This window comes from Sceloporus occidentalis, unplaced genomic scaffold, assembly GCF_023333645.1.
Source record: "Sceloporus occidentalis isolate IW3139 unplaced genomic scaffold, rSceOcc1.0.p SCAF_2, whole genome shotgun sequence".
NCBI classification, from domain to species: Eukaryota; Metazoa; Chordata; class Lepidosauria; order Squamata; family Phrynosomatidae; genus Sceloporus; species Sceloporus occidentalis.
Window position 1 is genome coordinate 30,767,273 of NW_028316982.1, and position 21,575 is coordinate 30,788,847.

Here is a 21,575-nt window from a genome sequence, read left to right on the forward strand (position 1 = left end):
CAAGCAAAACAACATAAATTATAGATGGGAAAGACTTGAGGGAGTGTCCTTTAAAACAAAACGGAAATATACAGGATCACCGCCACTATGAAGATGAACGATTTTCTAAAATTTTTTTAAAAAGAACTAGACATAGGAAAATCACCAGTGAGTGAAGAAGAAGAAACAGATAATGAAGAAGAGAAAGAAAACAACAACAGGCCAGAAGAACCAGTAGAACTAAAAGAGGGAGCAAAAACAGACTAAAGATCAAAAGAACAATGCATAAAATCAAATTTTTGTCTTGGAACGTAAAAGGCCTAAACTCATCACAGAAACGGAAAAAAGTATTTCACTTTTTGAACAAACAACATGCAGATGTAATATGTTTACAAGAAACACACATCAATGAGAAAGACAAGAGACTATTGAAAAATAGAAAAATGGGAAATGAATTTATATCATCAGATCAAAAGAGAAAAAGGGGGATAGTAATCTACATTAACAACAAATACGACACCAAAACTTTATTTAAAGATAGTGAAGGGAGACTCTTGGGTCTAGAAATTACATTTTTAGGTGGCAAATATCTTTTAGTAGGGATATATGCACCATAGGAAAAATGAGAAAAATTTTATGAGAATTTATCAGAAATGTTGGCAAAATATAACTATGAAAAAACACTCATAATGGGAGATTGGAATGGGGTAATCTCCCCGGAGTGGGATAGAAAATCAACAAAGAAAATAAAGAGATCGCAGGGAAAACTCCCGAGAGCCTTTTTTGACCTAGTAGAAGAACAAGCCCTAATAGATGTGTGGAGAGCAAAATACAAAAATGCAAAGGAATACACATTTTATTCGGAAAGCCACAACTCACTCTCCAGAATTGACATGTTTCTCTCGAATAAAGCTTTAAGATGTGACAAGAATGGACTGTGAGGTAAGATCAATATCAGATCACAACCCAATAACCTTAATTAAGAAAACAGTATACAGTGAATATTCTTGGAAATTATGCAATTATCTGTTACAAAAAGAAGACATAATCAAACAAGGAAAAGAAACATTACATCTATACTTTAAAGAAAACTTAAAGGAGGATATAGGCATTACAACAGTCTGGGAAGCCTCGAAAGTGGTTGTGCAGGGCTTTTTCATTCAACAAAATTTCAGAATTCAAAGAGAAAAAAATCAAAATGAACACAATTCACAACAATTTAAGAGATAAAGAAAAAGAACTAGAAAAAGATACCACAAATAAGAAGACTCTGAATATAATAAAAATACTTAAAAAGCAGATTGAAGTAGAAGAAACAGCAGAAACGCAAAGGAAATTGAAATCCCTCAAACAAAGATACTTCGAACAGGGAAATAAACCAGGCAGATGGTTGTCATATCAATTAAGAAAACAAAGAGAAAGGAACTACATAACAGAAATAAAAGATAGAGATTTGAAGGTGACTAACAACCAGAACACCATCAAAAATCTGTTCCATAATTACTTTGCTAAGCTACACAAAGGAAACTACATACCTAAACAGAAAATTACAGAATTTATTAACAAAGCGGAGATAACACTATTTCTGAAGGAACAACAAGAGAAATTAAACGGGCCAATCACAGCAGTGGAAATATCGGAGGCCATAAGGAAATGTGGGAATGATAAAGCGCCAGGTCCAGATGGCTTCACTGCTGAATTTTTTTTTTTGAAGTTTTTGAAGAGCAACTTTTGTTACCTTTGAAACAAACATTTAATGCCATAAAAGGTAACAACTTTCCAGAAACATGGAGACATGCCAACATCACTTTGACATTGAAGGAAAACAAAGAAGCTGCAGATATGAAGAACTATAGACCAATCTCATTACTCAATGTGGACTACAAACTATTTAGTGCAATATTGGCAGAAAGGCTTAAAAAGGTGCTTAGAGAATGGATCAACGAAGATCAAGCAGGCTTTCTGTCAAAGAGACAAGATAGCTTGATATGATATAAATTATTTTAAAGATAACATTGCACATGGTAGATCTTCACAGTTTCAGAATTGGTATGTTCTTGTTCTAATATGATCTCACAGTAACTTTGCTGACATTATATTTATACATCTTAATATACTAGTGTTTCTGCAATTCACTTGCATCTTATAAATGTAATACAGAAACCAGCCCCATGAAAGTTGTCCATTCTTTCCAACTAAAGGTTTAAGACAGCAGTAGCTTAATGGTTGTTCTCCAGCCATCATTGTGAGTTATGCAGTACCTTGGCATAATACAAAGTACAAATATTAGGTGGGGTGTGAGGGGTCAAAGAGATGGCAGCGGGGGGGGGGTTCCTTTCCCAGCAATGTCCTCCCCTGATCATCTTTTCCTCCACCTAAGTTTTACTTCTAATATGAGAGCTCAGCCAGGAAAAAGACAGCCTATCTGCAAGACAGACATTATGGGTAGGATTTAAATGTTTTCTTCCAACTTCTTAATTGCCTTAACAAAAGCTGCCAGGCCTTCCTTAAGCCACCATATAAGCACTACAAAACAGAATATTTGTCTTGTAACAAATCTATCTTCCCAATGGGAAAAAATAGAAAGAAAATCAAATTTAGACCTTGGTCATTTAATGTGTTGATGTTTTAAGAAAAGATTTCTAGGCCCAATGGAAGTTGGCCATAATGTGGTTCTTTCATGCTTTGCCTAACTAAAGGCCGGAACAGATCAGCAACAAAAGCTGGCTTCTCTGCAGCTTGGGGGCATGGTATATGCACGGCACATGTCCCCAAGCTGGCAGGAAGCCGCCCGGTCGTTTACATGGCAGCAGCTTTTCGGGGCTCGGGCAATGGTGGCGTTGAGACATTGCATGCCGCAGGAGTGCCAAAAATCCACGGCAGCAGTGGAAATGGTGCCTTTTTTTCTGGCACAAAAGGCTGGAAAAACACCAGATTGGGGGCAGTGGCATGTGGTTGACGTGGTCCTGACCTGGTGATCAAAGTGACCATCTGTTTTGGCCCTAAGTTCATCAGCAAATTCTTTATTCCACAACAATAATTGGTTATTTTATTTTTCTATTTGGACAGTCTTGCAGTGGGAGATCCGGGCCAGTCAAACAAGCATAAACAAATATATCCCTGTTATACAGGAATCACCATGGATATATTCCAGATATGTTTAAGTATCCCACTGAATTAACTGCAACTGGACTGCAGTCTAAATAAGGAGACATAATGAGTTCTGTAACAACTGCTTTTGAAAGCTTAGTGCACTTGTGCCATCTGTATTTCAGTAACAAACCATGTTCAAAAATCACGGGCAAGCATGTTTATCTTTCAGAATCAGTTAGGTAAAAATATTTTGGTATGCAAAACAATCAAATAATGGAATGGAAACCAAAACCATAATAATCTTGTGAAAAATAGCATAGTAAGACTTTCTATTTCCAATTTTACCAAAAGAAATGCCAAAGGTTTTCCCCCCTCTTTTTCCTGTAACAAAGATAACAACAGAAGAACCTTAATAGCATGCTATATTTATTTTGTTTATTTCCCAGCCATATTATGTGGCAGAATAGTTCATCAAAAACATTTCAAATATGTTAATAGGAGCACCTTTGTTAATGGCTGTGAAAATAGAAACAGAGACCAAATATTTTCTATATATGTCCCATCTAAACTCTTGGATAGGGGTAAAAAAAGGATGCAGTAAAACACAACCTCCCATCGTCCCAGCCAGTTTCCTAGAGGGGGAAATTCATGTGGATTTACTAAGAGAGAAACAGTTATATATGAGCAATTTCTATTTCTAGAGATGTTGTGTGTAGGAGGCATATTAAGCTATTTTCTCCCTTCAGTAGCAATGAATGCAGTGCAAGTAATGAGTAATTTGGAGAAGATAAAGACTTTTAAAAAGACCCAAGGGATATCTTTTGCCTGGAAACTATTTTGCAAACTGTTAGCAAGCCATCAAAAGCATTTTTATGAGCTAAAGATAAAAGTCATGCTTATTACTGATAATTTGGTGGCATCCATACAGGGCAAAACTGTACTAGTCAGAAAAACTGCATTTCTTCTTCTTTCTGCAGTTCAAATAGTGTGTGGCTCACTCTACTGTTCCCAGGGGAACCACTAACAATATTGACTAGATAATGTAACACTGTAATATTAGTAAGCAAAGCCAATCTTTTGAATTAATCCATTTTCTTCCCCCCACTTATTCTCAGTTGTTTTGGGGTAAAAAATTAAATATGACCTACAGATGAATAATTTACGGTATCAGCAAAGTCTACAGTGCCATTTTTGAAAATGAGAGGCCCAATTGGAAATAGCAGAGAAGTGATCCTAGAGTTACTTCCATTCTCCTATCATTCAACACACTGGGGAAAGAGCTGATCAACTAATCATATATAAAAGAGAGGAGATAATGTCAACACACATCTCACAATTCTCAGAATCAATTTCACAGAATAAGGCATCTTTCAGCAGAGTACAGTTGGCCCTCCATTGTTGCAGGGGATCCGTTCCAGACCCCCTCCCATGCAAATGGAGGCTTGTGCATATTCAAGCCTCATAGGCTTGAATAGGGTGCACCCCCAGGTATGCACACCACTGAAGACAGTGGAGGCCGCCCCTCTGCAGGGTAATCGAGTGTGTGGATCCCAGATCTGTGAGACTGTACATTGCAAGTTTGCCCCATGTAGAAAGTTACATCCAGACTGCAGGGGGGTTAAATATTTAGACTTGTCATTATGGACAACTAGTTTGATTAGAGAGATATAGATGGTGACATTTCAAGGGAACAGGAAACACAACAAAATTTATTGAGTAGGTTCAAAAAGTCATCGTCTGGTGTTCAAGGGCAAGAAGGTTGGCTTTCAAACATCAAGTCTGAAAGTGAATTAATCCTTCTTTACTGTTAGTAGCAGTTTCCTATACACAATCATGACTTTGTCCAAATACAGAGATTCAAATTGAAGAATAGTTTCAAGTGCACAGATTCCCTCAACTGGTTCCCCAGTTTCATAAGACGTTAGCTCCCAAAGGTTCACAGCCATTATAGGCAATGTTGAAGGATTTTGAAAGTGATGGTTCATTAACTCTAGGCAATCAAAGGTTGAGTCTAGATTCACCAAATGCAACACACTAGATACACCATGGGCGTTTACCACTGTTTCCTTTTAGAACTTCATGTTACTTCAAATTATACAAACATGTCTTGTCCCAAATTAAGCACAATGCAAAACACTGAAGACTAAAACAATGGTATATTAACATAAGGCCTGAGCAGAAGGGCCAAGATAGCATGCACTGGGCCTATGCTATCCTGGTCCTAGTGTTCATTGAGTAGTCACCTTGGATTGGCATGGGGATGGGTGGGTGTTCAGACACCCATCCCTGTGCCAAACCAAGACCCAGGACTTTTATCTTTCCAGTGGTGGATCCAGATGTGAAGCTCTGCCAGTCACCCCATCTGACACAGAAAGGGGGCATTTGACCAGATGTCCCATTTCCATGTTAGATGGGCCAACTAGAAGATTCTCATTTAGATCCACCACCAGAAAGGAAGGAAAATCAAATTGCTGACCACTGACTTCACCACAGTTTATTGTATTGTTTTTAAGTATGCTTTATGTTTTAAATTATACATTGTTTAATTGTATTTTAAGAGAGGGTTGAGGTTTCAGACTGTATATTTTAATCTTGTAAGCCGCCCCGATTGCATTTTGTAAAGAGGTGGGATATAAATAAATTTTATTATTATTATTATTATTATTATTGGTAAGGAGCATTGGGGGTGGGGTATTTGTCTTAAAAGCCCAGCTTTGCTGCTGAGTTTAGAAAACCAGGGCTATTTTACCCTGGTGTAAATGCTTGCTACCCCAGAGTCAGACCAGATCCTTTGCAAGTTTTGGCATGCATCATCTAAACTAGACACATGAGGCTCGGGGGGGGGGGGGGGGTGATGGACAACTCTTCAGTAAGTATTTCATCCCAGTCATTGTAAGTAAGACCTAAGAACTAAGTGTGCATGATAGCATTGCAGCCCAATCATCAGAACAACAGCAAGAGCCCTTTGATAAATAGAATTTAAACATACCTTGCTAACTTCTTTTAAAGCTCGTTTGCAAACTTCATATTTTGGTGAGTCTTTGGGTGTTTTCTGGCAAATAGTCTGAAAGAAAGAGTGAGACCATTTAAAATTATGCAGAAAATTTAGATAAATCAATGAAAAAATGGCAAATACAATATTTCCTATGACAAATTTAAAATATATCACAGTTCTTCTAAGTTCTACGTTGGTGTTCTATGAAAGCATTATATTTTGGTACCTTCCAAGCACACATGCTGATTTTCTCCAGGAATGCTATGCATTTGAATGATAAATGAAAGCTCTAAATCAATGGTTCTCAGCCTCTGACCCTCTAAATGTTTGGACTTCATTCCCAGAATCCCTAACCTTCTGGGAGTTGAAGTTCAAAACATTTGGAGGATCAGAAATTGAGAACCATTTCTCTAGATGCAAAGGAGGAACAATTAACTTTGATCTACTACTTCTAATAAGTCATTCCTTAAATCTATTTTCAGTTATACTTGGATATTTCCTTTCCCTCTTTTCTGTTTCCAGGTGGAAATATTCTTTCCATCTGTTTTTTTAAAAACTGATCCTCATGATTTTGTTAGTAAAGTATCCTGAAGACTTTTTTTTAGCTATTTAGATCAAACAGAAGATGAAATTCAACATTTTGGAGAAACACCATAAAAGTAAAAGTAGTCTGATCATTAAATCAAGATTTTTTGACTTGCTTTCATAAGAAAACTATGAAAACAAAGCAATACCAAAACAAACATCCTGAACTGATAGGTTTCTAATGACAAGGGGGGTGTATTATGCTTTTTTGTGAAAGAAGCCAAAACACCATAAAACTGTTCTCTGGCAATATGTTATTTTAGCAATCTGAATGTAATAAAGACAATCATTATTCCTGAATTGCTGGCCAAAAAACATGATCAAAATTAATTACAACAAAATGGCCTTAATGAATAACAGAACTAGGGTAGTTCAGAGGCAGACAACCCAAATCCATCTCCAAAAAATAAAAAATTCTCTGGGTGGTCCGGAGTAACCTGGAATATCTCACTTTAGACTGTGCCATTGTTTCTTACTGTATAGTTTCATTAATTAGGTTGCTGATTCATTACCTTATTAAATATTAAGCATAAGCAGTAATAATAATCTACCTGAACTAGGCTTTAAGGAAAAACAACCATATTCTGATAAAACCTGAGATACACACACACAAAATTAAATTATGTCTAATGATTTTGTAGACCAATTTGTTAGTCTTCACAATACCACATTTTTTTTTTTTTTTGCAGCAACAAACTAACAGCCACCTCTCCTTCTTTTCTTTATTTATGTATCTTCTAACATCCCCCTTTCTTACTCTGGTTATCTGACATTCCCTTTTCCCTCTTCCTGAATATTAATAATGAATTGCAACAGCAATACAATCAAGATGCAGGAACTTTTCCCAGAACAAAAGGTATGTTGCAAGCAAAAGGTCTATCAATCTCTGCCCATGCTCTCTCAGCCTTTTCCCTCCACCATTTTCCTTTTCCCAAATGCTTCAACAGTGTGAGGCATGCAGTGTAGAATGGTGTAGGAAGACTCAGTGCTATCAGAGCATAGGCAAACCCTACAGTCATTCTGCCCGCAACACCATACACTGGGGAACTTCTAAAGGAAGGCAATTGTAGCAGGCTCTGGAAAGCCATTTTTCTGCGGCAGAATTAGCACAACAGGAAAGCAGCTGGTATACCTTCCCAGAGCAAGCCAGTGCCACACTCTGAAGAGACTACTCATCTACTTATTCATTCAAATGCCTAGATTTCTGAAGTTAAACTAGACTTCTCAAATTTATGTCTTCATAAAGCTAAACTAGTGTTTTATTTTTAGCCTAGTAAATTACTGAAAGAGTACACCAATTTACCTATAGACCATAACTATTATAACTTCTCCTTCCATATGTTGCATTCTGAATGTCAGCTATTGCAAATATTACAGGAGTGTTTTCGGAAGCAAATATAATAATCTCACATAGAAGAATCAAATTCAACAAAAAAGGAAAACTAGATATAGGAATAAAGTCAAAATGTAGGCAGGGGGAGGGGGGGGGGAAGAGGCTGCAATTCTGTCCTCAGCTAGGATCAATGCTAACTAAGCTGCTTAACAGCAGGTCTGTCTCCTTCCAGCAATACCTCCCTCCAGAACTGAACAGGCATGGAATACATCAGTTTAAGCCTTTCCAAATGAATGTGCACAGTGTAATTTACACTGGTGCCAAAAATGCCTTAACATTGTAATAGAAAAATTACACATTTCTCCTTAACAAAGAAGTTCACCTGAACTCCAGCCAACTCAAAGCAAAACATCAGTTGAGACAGGATGGAATGGAACTAAAGAGTGATTTCTAAAACCACTTTTATAAATAAGTAAAAATGGATACAATTATAGCAGACAAAGAGTCACAAGTACTTACATCCATCAGCAGTGGAAGTCGTGTAACCCTTTGCATTGGGAGGATAAGGAAAGAAATCATAGGTAAATTCTTACATGCTTCTTGGGACTCAATCCGCGACAGCACTTCCTTGAAGCCTGGATTAGTAGTTCTGTGAAAAATAATAGCAATAATAATGCTAAAGACAGTCTTAATTATGAATTTAATAATATTTTTGTCTGAAACATGCTAATACTTTCCTATAAACTTGTATTTTCCTATTAACTGTGCCTATATTTTTAAGTGCACAAAACCAGAAAGGAAAAATATGAACAACCACATCTCAGCTTAATAAGCTAAAATACAAATCTTTGTTCCACAAGCACAGTTTCTTTAAGCAAACAAACTAGGAACCATCAATACATATACTGGTTCCACATTTTCCCAGTTGAGACAGAACAGCAGACTATAGTGGATGGGAGACTTCATGGCAAGTTCCTTCTCATTAAAAAAATCTTGTTCATATATTGTATTATGCTGAAATGTGATTATCTAAATGCAGGCACTGTACCCACTTTTGCTTCTATCTCATTTATCCATCAGTCCTCCAGACTATCCCTTCTCTCCTGCTGTTGGACAAATCAGTTGTATCATTGGTGAGAAGGTAGATAAGAGCCTGTGAAGGAATTAGTAGATGGTGCAACAGCTGCAGTTTTATTTTTTTGTCTTAGAGCAATTAAATACACAGGCACTGTATGAAGATAAGTAACTCTCAACTTTATACAACCACTCCCTCCAACACTCAGCCCTTTTCCTAATGCCTTTTGGGAATGAGGTGCCACATGTATTTACTAAAAGGGCATTTTCTATGTAGAATCACAATTTTTGAATACCTTCAAAATATGTCTGGCAAGAACAATACAGTCATCTCGCGCCATACACAGGCTTATGCTGAAGCTGTAGTACAATTAAATAAATGGCGCTCGTGCCGCATACACACGCCCCATTGTTTTCAACGGGGTGCAAGCATACGTGGTTTCCCCCTTATGCATGGGGTGTGTGTGTGTCCGGAACAGATCCCCCGCATAAGGGGAGGGCTGACTGTACAATATTTTCAGCATGAGTTAAGACTTCTTATGGGCCAAATTATCTCTGATTTGTTTTAAATGATGCTGATGTCTAGTTGTACTGTATTTATATTAACATGATTCATTTTCTTCATGCCTTTTATATGACACCTTGGAATCAATTTGGCTGAATGGTGGTTCAGAAATATTTTAAATAATACCACTGAATACATCATAGAATCAAGGTCTCAGTCTGAAATTAGTGTAAACAATCTCTCTTGGTTACTTTCAATGAATTAAGGATGATATGAAGAAGCAGATATGTGTATAATTATTTACATAGATCTGAAATCAACCAACTTGTTGCAGAAAGTCCATCTAGTATTAAAATAGCTATTTTCAAATATAAATGGCAACTTTCATCACTTACAGTAATTTCTGGAGTGTTCGCTGTTGGTAGACTTCATTTGTACAATACTTCACATAAGGATCAAAGGTTGATGTAGTATGTTTTTCTACAATATCACTGATGTCATCTATGAATATATTGTTCTGATGTCTTGCTTCAAGCTCTCTAAAGAACCTAGAAGATAACAAATTGACAAGACATTTCATTGTGGTCTGTTTATATGAAAGGTGTTACAGGTCTTTAAATGGATGTATAACCAAACAAAAATGTAGGGGTAACTTGGAATTATCTATGTAGAGGTAACCTGGAATTATCATATCAGAGAAGAGCCTCACCTGTCTCTTTGTTAGACACTTATACAGTATATATATATGCTTGTATTCCAACAAAAATGATTGGATGTTGATGTTGTTGTTGTATGCCTTCAAGACATTTCTGACTTATGTGATCCTAATATGAACCTAGCACAGGGTTTTCTTGGCAAGTTTCTTCAGAGGGGGGTTGCCATTGTCATCCTCTCAGGCTGAAAGAGTATGACTTGCCCAGTTCACCCAGCTGGTTTCATGGCTGAGTGGGATAGTGCAATGTATTAATTTTGTATTAGAAAAAATGTTGGCATTTTTACACATACATGCAATGTGGAATCTAATGGAAGATCAATGTAGTTGGATCCTGTATGATTTTACTGTAACAAAAAAGACTTATACTTCAAGATTTGAAAGATAAACATTCACTATTTATTATTCAGTGGTCAGATCTTACTGCTTTAGCCACACATGAACATGTATTTTATAGGTGCCAGCTTGGAAATATGGTCAACTTATTTAACTATATACTGCCAGCCCATATTCATATCTTATATGTCTGCCCTCCTCTTTTTTTCGTGCCTTCTCTTCCCTTTTTTAATATTATTTATAATTTCACACTTAAAATCCAGTTTTAAAAAATTAAAAATGCATATGCTTTTTTTTCAATAGACACCATTCAAGCATAGCCTAGGCAATTTCATTTGGGACCTTCCATGGGTTCCACAGACTGCAAAAAATACTAAACAATGGCAACTGGAGTGGTTAGGGCCTAAAACAGACAGGCCAAAAGGACCACGGTGGGACTGCTGTGGGACTGTGCCATTGCTGCAGTGACTGCATGCGCCCAGCCTCGATCCAGGCTGCTGCAGCAGTCCTAAACCGGACCACAGAAAAGGAGCTGATTTTTCCATTCCTTTTTTGGCATGGTTCGTTGGCTGCGTTTGGGGCGAGCATAATCTAAATGCTATGCCCCAAATGTGGCTGAAAACTGAGTCATTTGGCCCAACTGTTTTGGGCCCAGAAGTCTACTTCTAGGGGGGAAATGACTTTTAATTGTTATATGCAGTCACCCCTTGAAGAAATGTCAAGGAGAGGCAGTTCATCTTCTTTTTTTCTTTTTCTTTCTTTTACAGAAAAAGGGTGAGGAGGGGAATCAAGGGCCACAAAATCAGCCAATAAAACCATTTGGTCCTAAGGCAACACTTTGCCCATCCTTGGTTTAGACAGATGGCAGATGGATGATCAGCCAACCATAAACCAGACTGCATTCAGAGGGTAAACCAGTATGTTTCATTTACTACCTCACAAAAACTAAAACCAAAGAACCCTGTGAGTATACATTTGTTTTGGAACAAAGGGAAACTAAATCAAAATGGGTTCCATTTGTTGGTCATTTGCACCACCGGAGCTGGAAGATTACTTGTTTCTGGTGGCAGCAGAAACTAAATTCAGTGATCATTCCTGAACTGTCATCCCTCACCTCCAGGCATTTTAGAAAAAGTGTACTAGCTACAAGAAAAAAGTGAGAGTCACCAGTGGAGGATGCTTCATTGTGTGTTTATATGATGGCTGCTACTTGCTTAAAGAACACGCCAATGTGTTAAAGAGATGGTCTGTAAGCGTTTAGAAAGGAATGGACTCTTTTACACAGCAAAAAGTGATGGGAGCATAGCGGGATGCTCCAATCACTATCACACAATTGCTTGAAAATTATCAGATGACATTGTGTGACATCACCATAATCGCGGCATTATCCCATGAATAAAGAGTAATTTTAGCACTGCTTTTCATTCACGAGAAAGTACTGTGAATGAAAAGCAGTGCTAAAATTACTCTTTATTCACAGGATAATGCCATGATTATGGCAACACCATCTGATAATCTTCGAGCAATTGCACTATAGTGATAGGAACATCCCACTATGCTCCTGATGCTTTTTGCTGTATGAAAGAGTCCATTCCTTTCTAAATGCTTACATACCATTTCTTAAATGATCTACTCTAGAATCTTCCCTGGTATTGATGTCAAGCTGACTGGGCAGTAATTTTTTGGGTCCTCTTTCTTTCACTTGTGAAAATGGGGACATTTGCCCTCCTCCAGTGGGTTGGGACTTCTGTTCTCCAGGAATTTGTCAAAGCTTATTGTCAGCAGTTCTGATATTACATTTGCCAGTTAACCTCTCTAGCAACACTGAGCTTGTTGTACACTTTAGCTTTACTGACTTTACTCCTACATGTGCTAGCTATTTGTTTGAATTCCTATTTGTTGATTCCTCCCTTTTCCATTTCTTATACATGCTCCTTTTAAAACTTAGATCAGTTAAAAGTTCTTTAGCCATTCATCCTGGTTTCTTGAGGCACCTCCCATTTTTCTTCCTAATTGGAACCACTCATGTGTAATAACCTTAATGTTTTTCTAAAGAACAGCGGGATGGTTTGGATTCAAAATCAAACCATATCTTAGCATAACAAAAACATAAACCAAGCGCATTATACAAAATATAACTTCATTTCCTTTGTGATATAACTTTATTTTTTTAGTTTCTCTTATTGTTAGGAGAAGGTAGTCCCAGTAAACGGTGATGAAGGAATACCACACAGTTCAAATTGTGTCTTCTGCTGAGGCCATAATATGGGAAGAGGAAAGTGTATTTTGTATTATATGCTAGAAATTTGTACCATCCACATTTTTCTAAAAATAAGAACTTTAGTTATGTTTGAAAAGTAGAAAAGGAAGATTACATTTATAAAATGTTAACTAATTTTTCCAGGCATTGAGGATATAACTGTACACAATTACTGTTAAACCAACTTTCCAGGTTCTTCAAAGGTTCAGATGCGTATTTTAAATGAAAACAACTGTTGGTATAGAATTTCTTACTTGCTGAGCTCCTGCCCTAAGTCTTGCAACATGTCCATAGAGTTTCAACCAGCACTCCAGACAATAACTTTCCTGCACTGAAATATAGAACATCAATGAGCAGAAACTTGTTTCTGCATGTAAGTGGTGTCTGCAGGATTGGAGCAAATAACAAAAGGTTTTCAACTAACCCCTGGAAATTACTGCATTGGCCAAAACTTGCTAATGCTAAAGAATAAATTAGTTTCTTCTGGAAAAGGGAGAGCTCTTAGATTACTTGACCTTTTAATATTGTAAAGTTAATGTAGAGTGCGCCCATGTCATACACAGGTGCACCTTACACAGCTTCCAACATACGCTGGAAGCTGTGCTGGAAAGACTTCTCCTGTGCCCTGGAAGAAGCAATGGGGTGCACTGAGTGTGCACCATGAGAACAAGCACCATTGTTTCTAATGGGGCTTGACTTTATGTGGTTTTTCCCTTACGCGGTGGGGTCCAGAACGGATCCCCCGCATAAGGAAAGGGCCAACTGTATAACTATGCCCATTAAATTGTGTGATATCGTCAGGGACTTATGCAATGTCTCCTGAAGTACATGTGAATATTTCTACAAAATTCTGTTTACATAAGTGCAAATATATTTATGTTTCTATCATCTGAATGTTTATCCTGATGCTTCAAACAAACAAACAGTTTCCTTTATATACCACTTCATACTGAACTAACAGTGTCTAAGTGGTTTACAACTGTAAGCTAATTGCCCCCAACAATCTGGGTCCTCATTTTAGTGACCTCAAAAGGATGCAAGCCTGAGTTGAGCTCGAGACCTTTTGCTGGTATTGAACTCGCAACCTTATGATTTGTGAGTGAGTGGCTGCAGTACAGGCATTTAACTACTGCACCACTATAATAATTTAAATATTATTTTGATATCTTAATTAGGTCTCAAGTTTCTTTAACAACCCCAAACAGTTCCTTTCAGTACAGGGTGCAGCAGATGGGCCAAAAGGAGGGGCCAGAGACTGCTCCACCCCCAATCACTCCAAGACTGTGGCTACAGGATGGCTTGCTCCCAAAACAGGCCACCACTACGGTCCCAAATGGGCTGCTGGCAGGAGCAGCTTTTTGCCATTCCTTTTGCCAGTGGCTTCAGGGCAGCTTCTGGCTGAATCAGGGCATGCAACGTCTAATTGCAACACCCCCACAGCAGCCGGAAGCTGCTCTATTTGGCCTGTCTGTTTTGAGCCTAGGTTTCACTTGAAATTAAGGAGACTATGGAGTTTATCACACAGGGCACTTACAGCTGCCCAAGTGTTAGCCAAACATTTCAGGAGCATCGGAAGTGGGATCATCCATCATGCTTCTGAAATGTCATAGAGGCTTCCCGTTTCCCTTCCATTGCGGAAGTGTTCGTGGGGAAGCCTCAGAAAAGCCATTTTTATTAACAGGATCTTTCATTAATAAAAATGGTTTTTCTGAGGTTTCCCCCCTGAATGCTTCTGTGATGGAAGGGAAGCAGGAAGCCACTATGACGTTTCAGAAGTGCGATGGATGATCACACCTCCAGCGCTCCTGAAATGTTTGAGTAACACTTGGGCAGCATTTGCGCAGTGGTAAATGCCCTGTGTGATAAACTCCTATGAAATGTTTCTTTATATCTAATTTCAGTATAAGCTAAACCTGTTGGGAATTTATTCTTTACCCCTTTATCTCCTTGTTAAAATAAACATTTGAATGGTAACAATGAAACTAACTCATTCAGCCCATGCCCAAGAGGCTCCATTAACCAATCTAAAATGCACACACACCTCCTTTACTCCAGCTAGTTAGAGAAAATAACTGAATCTTAATCAATCCTTCTTACCCACTGACATGATGGTATTAAATGTAACTGTCTGCAACAGCTTCTATACAAGAGCAGAGCACCATGAGGTCTCACTGAAAATATTCTCTTTTAAATTTGGTTTCTCTTGCTGAAGGGCCTTTCTACAATCAATATGTTGAATTGCAAATTCTTTTCAATTAGAAATGAAGCAAAGATCTTGCTATTTCAGTCTCTGACAGAAATGTAAATGCATTTTTTCAAGTACATGTTCCCAATCCTTTTAGGGAAGGAGTTTAGGTACAGGTATAAAAATGTCTTCACAACCACAAACTATTTCCTACAGTGTCCAACCAAGAGCACATAATGTTCCACTCTTGTATAGAAGTTGTTGCAGTCTGTTACATTTAACACCATTATCATTTCGTAGTACGTCAAGTAGGCTGTTAGATAATTAAATTTCAGGTAACTGTCTTTTCTTGCACTGGTGCTAAAGGTAGTTGAGTCATTGAGGGATCCTGAACTTAGCACTCCTTCAGATGATCAAATGAATGTGCTAATGTAGTCTTCTTTTGGTTTTTTGTGGGTTTTTCAGGCTATGTGGCCATGCTCTAGAAGATTTTCTTCCTGACGTTTCACCAGAATCTGTGGCTGCCATCTAGAACATGGTGTTGGTCATTACCTATAAAGCCCTAAATGGCTTGGGCCCAGGATACCTTGAGGACCGCCTCTCCCCATACATTCCGCCCCACACACTCAGAACATCTGGGCAGCAGCTACTAAGGACTCCCGGGGCAAGATTAACCTCCACATCGAGGAGGTCTTTTTCCATCTCGGCCCCGACCCTTTGGAATTCGCTGCCCATAGAGCTCCGCACAATTACCTCCCTGGCCCAGTTCAAGAAGGAACTAAAAACCTTCTTGTTCAAGTTAGCATTCCTGGATGTAGGTTCTTGTTAGTCTCCCCCCCCTCTGTCAGCAGTGGCAAGCTGGCCAGAATTGGTTTTTAATGTAATTTCATTAATGTAATTTTTTCTATTGTATGTGTATTTTATTGTATGTATGGAATTGGTTGTACACCGCCATGATCATAGGAAGGGCGGTATAGAAATAAAAGTTTTATTATTATTATTTATTATCTAGAACATGGCCACATAGCCTGAAAAACCCACCCAAAAAATGGATACCAGCCATGAAAGCATTCAACTTCACATTAGTCTTCTTTTCTTTTATAATCTTACAAGATTCCTCTTTTACCTCTGCTAGAAACATTAATATGCATTTCATTTTATTTTGAGTCAGTGCTCCTAGCTCCTTTCTGACCATAAAACCTCTGTAGAGGATCAAAAGGCTCAACTGAATATGTACAGGAGAAGATGAGCAGCTAGAGATGTTGTCCCTCAGGTAATAGGACCTTCTATGATAACAATAAAATCCTGAATATGGCTTGGGGCTGGCAACCCTATATGACTGTTTCTATTGATCCATGACAGTTGGGAGAGCAAGACTAGGCTCTATCTTCTAGGACTAACAACATTTTTAGCAGAGCTTTCTATAGGGAATTTAGGTTTATCAAAACATTGTATTGCCACCAAACACATTATTTGCTGATATGATTACTTTGAAAGTGTCTTTGCTCCTACTACTGGTAGACAAAGGGCACAGACTAAAGTTGTTAGGTGATGACGTACATATGATGTATATTTTAGAGGAAAAACCCACCACTTTTTGCCATCAGCCCTATGTTTCTGGGACTCAGTTGTCTCAGAAAAAATATGTACATTTGCAAAATTTGTTTGTGTGCACAATTACACAAAAATTGAAAATATGATGACTGCTGCCTTGTTGCATGGACTTTTAAAATGTAATAGTACTCGGTGGATTGTTTGCAATCTTTTCAATAATAAGTTGCTATGTTGGCTGGCTATGGGTACTTAGGAAAAAGGCACTAGTTCTTTGTTCTTTTATTTTGCACAAAAAGTGGGAAATGTGACTACAAAAGAATTATTTTCTACAGCAGTCTAAGAATGGAGGTGGGAACTGCTATCAAGACTGGTGAACTCTCAAAAGGATTAGCACAATGTCAGTGAGATTTCTTCACTTCCTTCCAAGACTCACCAGACCCAATACTAAGGGAGGTTCTTCTTGCACCCTTATCAGATGATGTGGAACTCCCAGGAACGTAGATTACTCCCAGGAATTCTCTACTAGCCGTGAAGAAATTAAGGAAAGTAAAGGGTGTCTAACATGCTTAGGTGATCAGGAGAAGATGGTTGCCAAAAAGTATCTGTGGTCTCTGTGTGCCGTTTTACAATTACATTTCTGGATTCCGGATTCAAGATCAGAATCGAATTTTATCATGCCTTTCTTTCAGTATTTCTTAATGTGTAGGAAATGTTCTCTTATGGTTCACAGTCTACTCATGAACAGTCTACTCATGAAAATGCCTAGAAGCTTTTATTTAATGAAATTCTGCATTTATTCCCAAATGAGAAAACTTCATGAATCTCTTAAGGATGCTTGAAAAAATGAAGCAGCACACATTCACGACACAAGAAAGCAAATCTGAAATGCTCACTGTTTTAAGAATAAATTTTTGGCTCAGCAGGAATTAAAATGGATTCACATTCTTTGTAACTGCATATGCTTATAACTCCCTATATTGGATTAAATGATTAAATAAACTAACTTCCAAGACCTTTGGTGAATTGCTATTTCCTTTTAAAATCCTTTTTCTCCTCTCACTTTCATGATTTTTATTGTTGCTGCTGCTGCAACACTCAGAGAAAAGCTCAGATAAAATTGCCTCATGAAACATTCACAATTAATACTGAACCATGATGTTCTACAAAACAAACACAAATTGCTTCTTCTTGACAAATTAAAATCAAAGATCTCAGTCCCTAGATTGAAGGAGTCTGCATTCATGGAAACTCTTTTTCTAAATGCATTTGGTGAATCAAGGAAAATGAATGTTTTTTTAAAGATAGAAATAAATAAAGTGGAAAAGCAACAATTGCCCAGGAATAGAAGAATGGATACTTAAATTATACGAAGCTGTGATGATGGATAGATTAACTCAAGCAATAAGAAATGAGGACAAGAAGCAGACGGAGGATGAATGGTTAATGGTAATTAAATACATAGAGGCAAAATGGGGAGATGTAGCGGTAGTATCATTTAAATAGCTGGGACAGAGAACTCAGAAAACCCAGTCAATTTCATGGTTTATACACAATGGTTTTTATTTTAGAACTAAAGGGAAACAGGATCCACTAATAAAATAGAGAAATTTGGAAAGTCAAATATTATGGTGATTTATAATACGAAGAAGGTAGGAGGAAGTCAATAGATGTATGTGTCCGAGAGTGAAAGGGAAGGATGAATGAGAGTTAAGGCGTTGTTAGTAGAGATGTACAAGGAAGATAACTTGAGAGATATTAGAAGAACATTGTAAGTGTGAAGGTAAGAGAAAGTTGTTAGCCAGAAGGTATTAAGGAAGAATAAAGAAGAGTAGGAGATAGGGAAAAAGAAAGGAAGGCCGAGGAAGAAGAAAACATTTAAGGAAGGAATTAGGAAGATAGGTTAGAAGATAAAGGAAGGGTAGGTTAGGAGATAAGATGAAGACAAGACAAGGGATGGACACAGCAATATTAAACATTAAATAACGAAATAAATATTATATATGTATACTTACCTATATTTGATTTTTTAGTAATAGGTAGGATTTTATGTGTTATTAGTCGTGTATTTCAATGTGTATGTATGGATATTGGTATAAATCAGTATTGTATTGTTGTATTGTGGTATATATATTTTAATCAATAAAATTTTATTTAAAAAAAAAAAGAAATAAATAAATCCTGGACTCCATAAAATTACATCCAAGGAAAAATATGAGAACTTCTCATGCAGCCAAAATAAATAAATAAATCTAAACCATCTTGGCAAAGTTCCATAACAAACTGCATACTTTCAAATATAATTGACATTATCAGCCCATTATCAGCAAATTACCAGCCAACGTAATATGTTGAGGAAGATTTTTCCCCAACAACCACTTGATTCTGAATGGCAGATTTGAGTGTCCAAACAGACATTTCTTTCTAAAACCTAGAAAGAGTCTTTGATATCTCCCCCACCCCAGCCCCAATATATGCTGCTTTTTACCATCTGCATAATTTTTGTATTTGCCAATAATAATGCACTGGAGATAATGCCTCACTGAGATAAAAAAAAGGTCCCATGATATAAACCAGCAGAATTAAGTGTACATCTTCTATAACTGTGGTTTTCTTCTCAGTGCACTTTACTATGCTAAGATATACTTGAATGTAGTGGCAGCTGCGGGTTCCCATGTTAGCAGCGATAAATCTACCGAGGGTCTTATTCCAAACATTAAATGAGCTACTCATGGTGGTCCATCTATTGGGGGGGTTGGGTTTTGACTCCTTGAACAGCTCCTTTAAAGTTCAGAATTAAGCTCAGAGAGGATTCACCTCCCCACTGACATGGAAACTGTAAGCTATTACAGTTTTAATGTAGCTTGGAGCTGGAAAATACCCTGTGTCATGTCAGTTTCTTCTGTTGAGTGCCAGAAGGATTTATTGCACATTAATATGTACAGGTTAAAATTGTGGTGGGAACACATCACCCACCAAATGTTGTTGGATTTCAACTGCATCATCCCTGCCCATTGGTTATGCTTGCTGAAGCTGATAAGAGTTACAGCATCTGATAAGCTACATGTTATCTGCCTTTACATTAAAATGCAATCCAACAAAAAATAAGATTAGTAACAGCTGCATGAAGAGAACAGGGCTGGAGACTCCCTAAACTCCTCTGTACACATTTTACACATTGAACATAAAAAGGCAAGAGGTTTTCTGAACTTTGTTCCCGGTAGCTGAGTAGAGGTGGAGCTGGTTTCCATAACAACCTTTCCATTGCCATGAGACAAAGGCTTTTATTTTATTTTATTTTTTGTCATGCGTTCATATTTGAAGTCTTATTTTTACTGAAGTCACCTTGATAAGACATAACAACCTTCCCGCCTCAATACGAGTAACACACTCCTCAAAATATTTTCAAGGGAGGCTCTAAATTAAAAGTCAGGAAAAGCCAGAAACAACTGAAATAATAGTTTAATATTATTCCTAAGGCAGCCAGTTACTTTATTTCATATGCCATACATTACACACATACCTAACTCTTCCCTAACTTAATACCCTAAATTGTATATAAAATATATGTGCATTCTAACATATCTCTTCAAAAGTACTGCTAATACTTACCAAGTGGCATTCAGCATGAATAAGTAACCTATTAGTACTCACTGAAACTGCTAACATACCCAACAGGCAAACAAATAAAAATCTCAACAGGGTCCAAGGAGCTGTCAGCAGTTATGGGATGGCAGTTTTAAAACTGCCTCTACTATGTGAGTCTGTATTTGTATTGAGAGAGTTTTCAAAACAGCAGTAAAGGAGAGTCAACATCCATGACATGTAGAGTTTACTGTGAAGAAGTAGGTATTAACAAGTTTGTGTTCTGCCTAAATAACAAATGAAAATACTGTTTTCAGTTAACCTTGCCATGTATTTCTTTGTAAAATTAACATACTGTCCACATTCATAAATTACAGGAAATACACATTTTGGGCATTATGTTGGGCCTACACCCACAAATATTGGGATTTTTGGCATCTCATTTAGTCTACATAAATGGAACTACTTTCCAGCCCCGAAATAGTGGATATCATTTATAAAAGATACAACTGCCAGTGATATAAGGGAGGAGTCACTTGGCTCGGAAATAAGGGACATCCCTTATAAAAGGGACTACTGGCAACCCTAGTCTGCCCTGATGCATTCTGACACACGCACATGTCCTTCCCAGTGATATTCAGAAACCTATTCTGATCACAACAATGTTCAGATATCTGAAGTGTTGATTTTCACATCCCAAATGACAAAACTAGACCTAATGAATCAAAGGTACAAGGGATCGACATCTATTAAACACCAATTTTATTACAGTAGTTTAGCACTGGATCAATTATTGGAGGATTCATTGGAATATAATAATATAATAAATAAACATTTATTTATGTCCCGCCTCTTCTGATTGAGGATTGAGGCGGGTAACAACAAAGAAAATACAATATACAACAATAAAAACAACAAGCCCCACAAAACCCCGACCCAACCCTCCCTCCCAACTATAAAATTAAACAGTAAAAAAATGTTTAAAAAATACATAACACATCAAAGTTAAAAACAAATCACAAATAATAAAAATAATAAAAATAACAAAAGGGGGATTCAATTGGTTCTGGACATTATCAATCAGGGAAGACCTGCCGGAAGAGAAAGGTTTTTATCGCCTTTTTAAAAGCCTCAAGTGAGGATAACTGGCGAATCTCTTCCGGCAGGTCATTCCAAGTTTTTGGAGCGGTGACAGAAAAGGACCTCCGGGAGGTCACCACCAGTCTGGTCTTTCTAGATTGTAAGAGGTTTTTCCTGGAGGATCGGAGTGTACAGGAAGGATTGTATGGGATTGTATGGAACACTAACAACTATCTGTTAAGGCTACTTTAGCTCTGATCTTTCAATAGTGAAAAAGCACCTTCTAGTTCTAAGATTCTACC

General features: G+C 37.5%; 1 protein-coding gene across 2 annotated transcripts in view; it reads right to left on the minus strand.

The window, feature by feature from the left end:
- Window positions 1-21,575, minus strand: part of ARHGEF26 (Rho guanine nucleotide exchange factor 26) — a 93,356-nt gene that overhangs the window by 39,977 nt on the left and 31,804 nt on the right. For both annotated transcript variants that reach the window (XM_089509017.1, XM_089509018.1), the window contains exons 7-9: window positions 9,960-10,112; window positions 8,505-8,634; window positions 6,062-6,136 (exon numbers count right to left, since the gene is read on the minus strand). In XM_089509017.1, coding sequence (XP_089365143.1) covers window positions 6,062-6,136; window positions 8,505-8,634; window positions 9,960-10,112 — 358 coding nt within the window. The remainder of the gene's footprint in view (window positions 1-6,061; window positions 6,137-8,504; window positions 8,635-9,959; window positions 10,113-21,575) is intronic.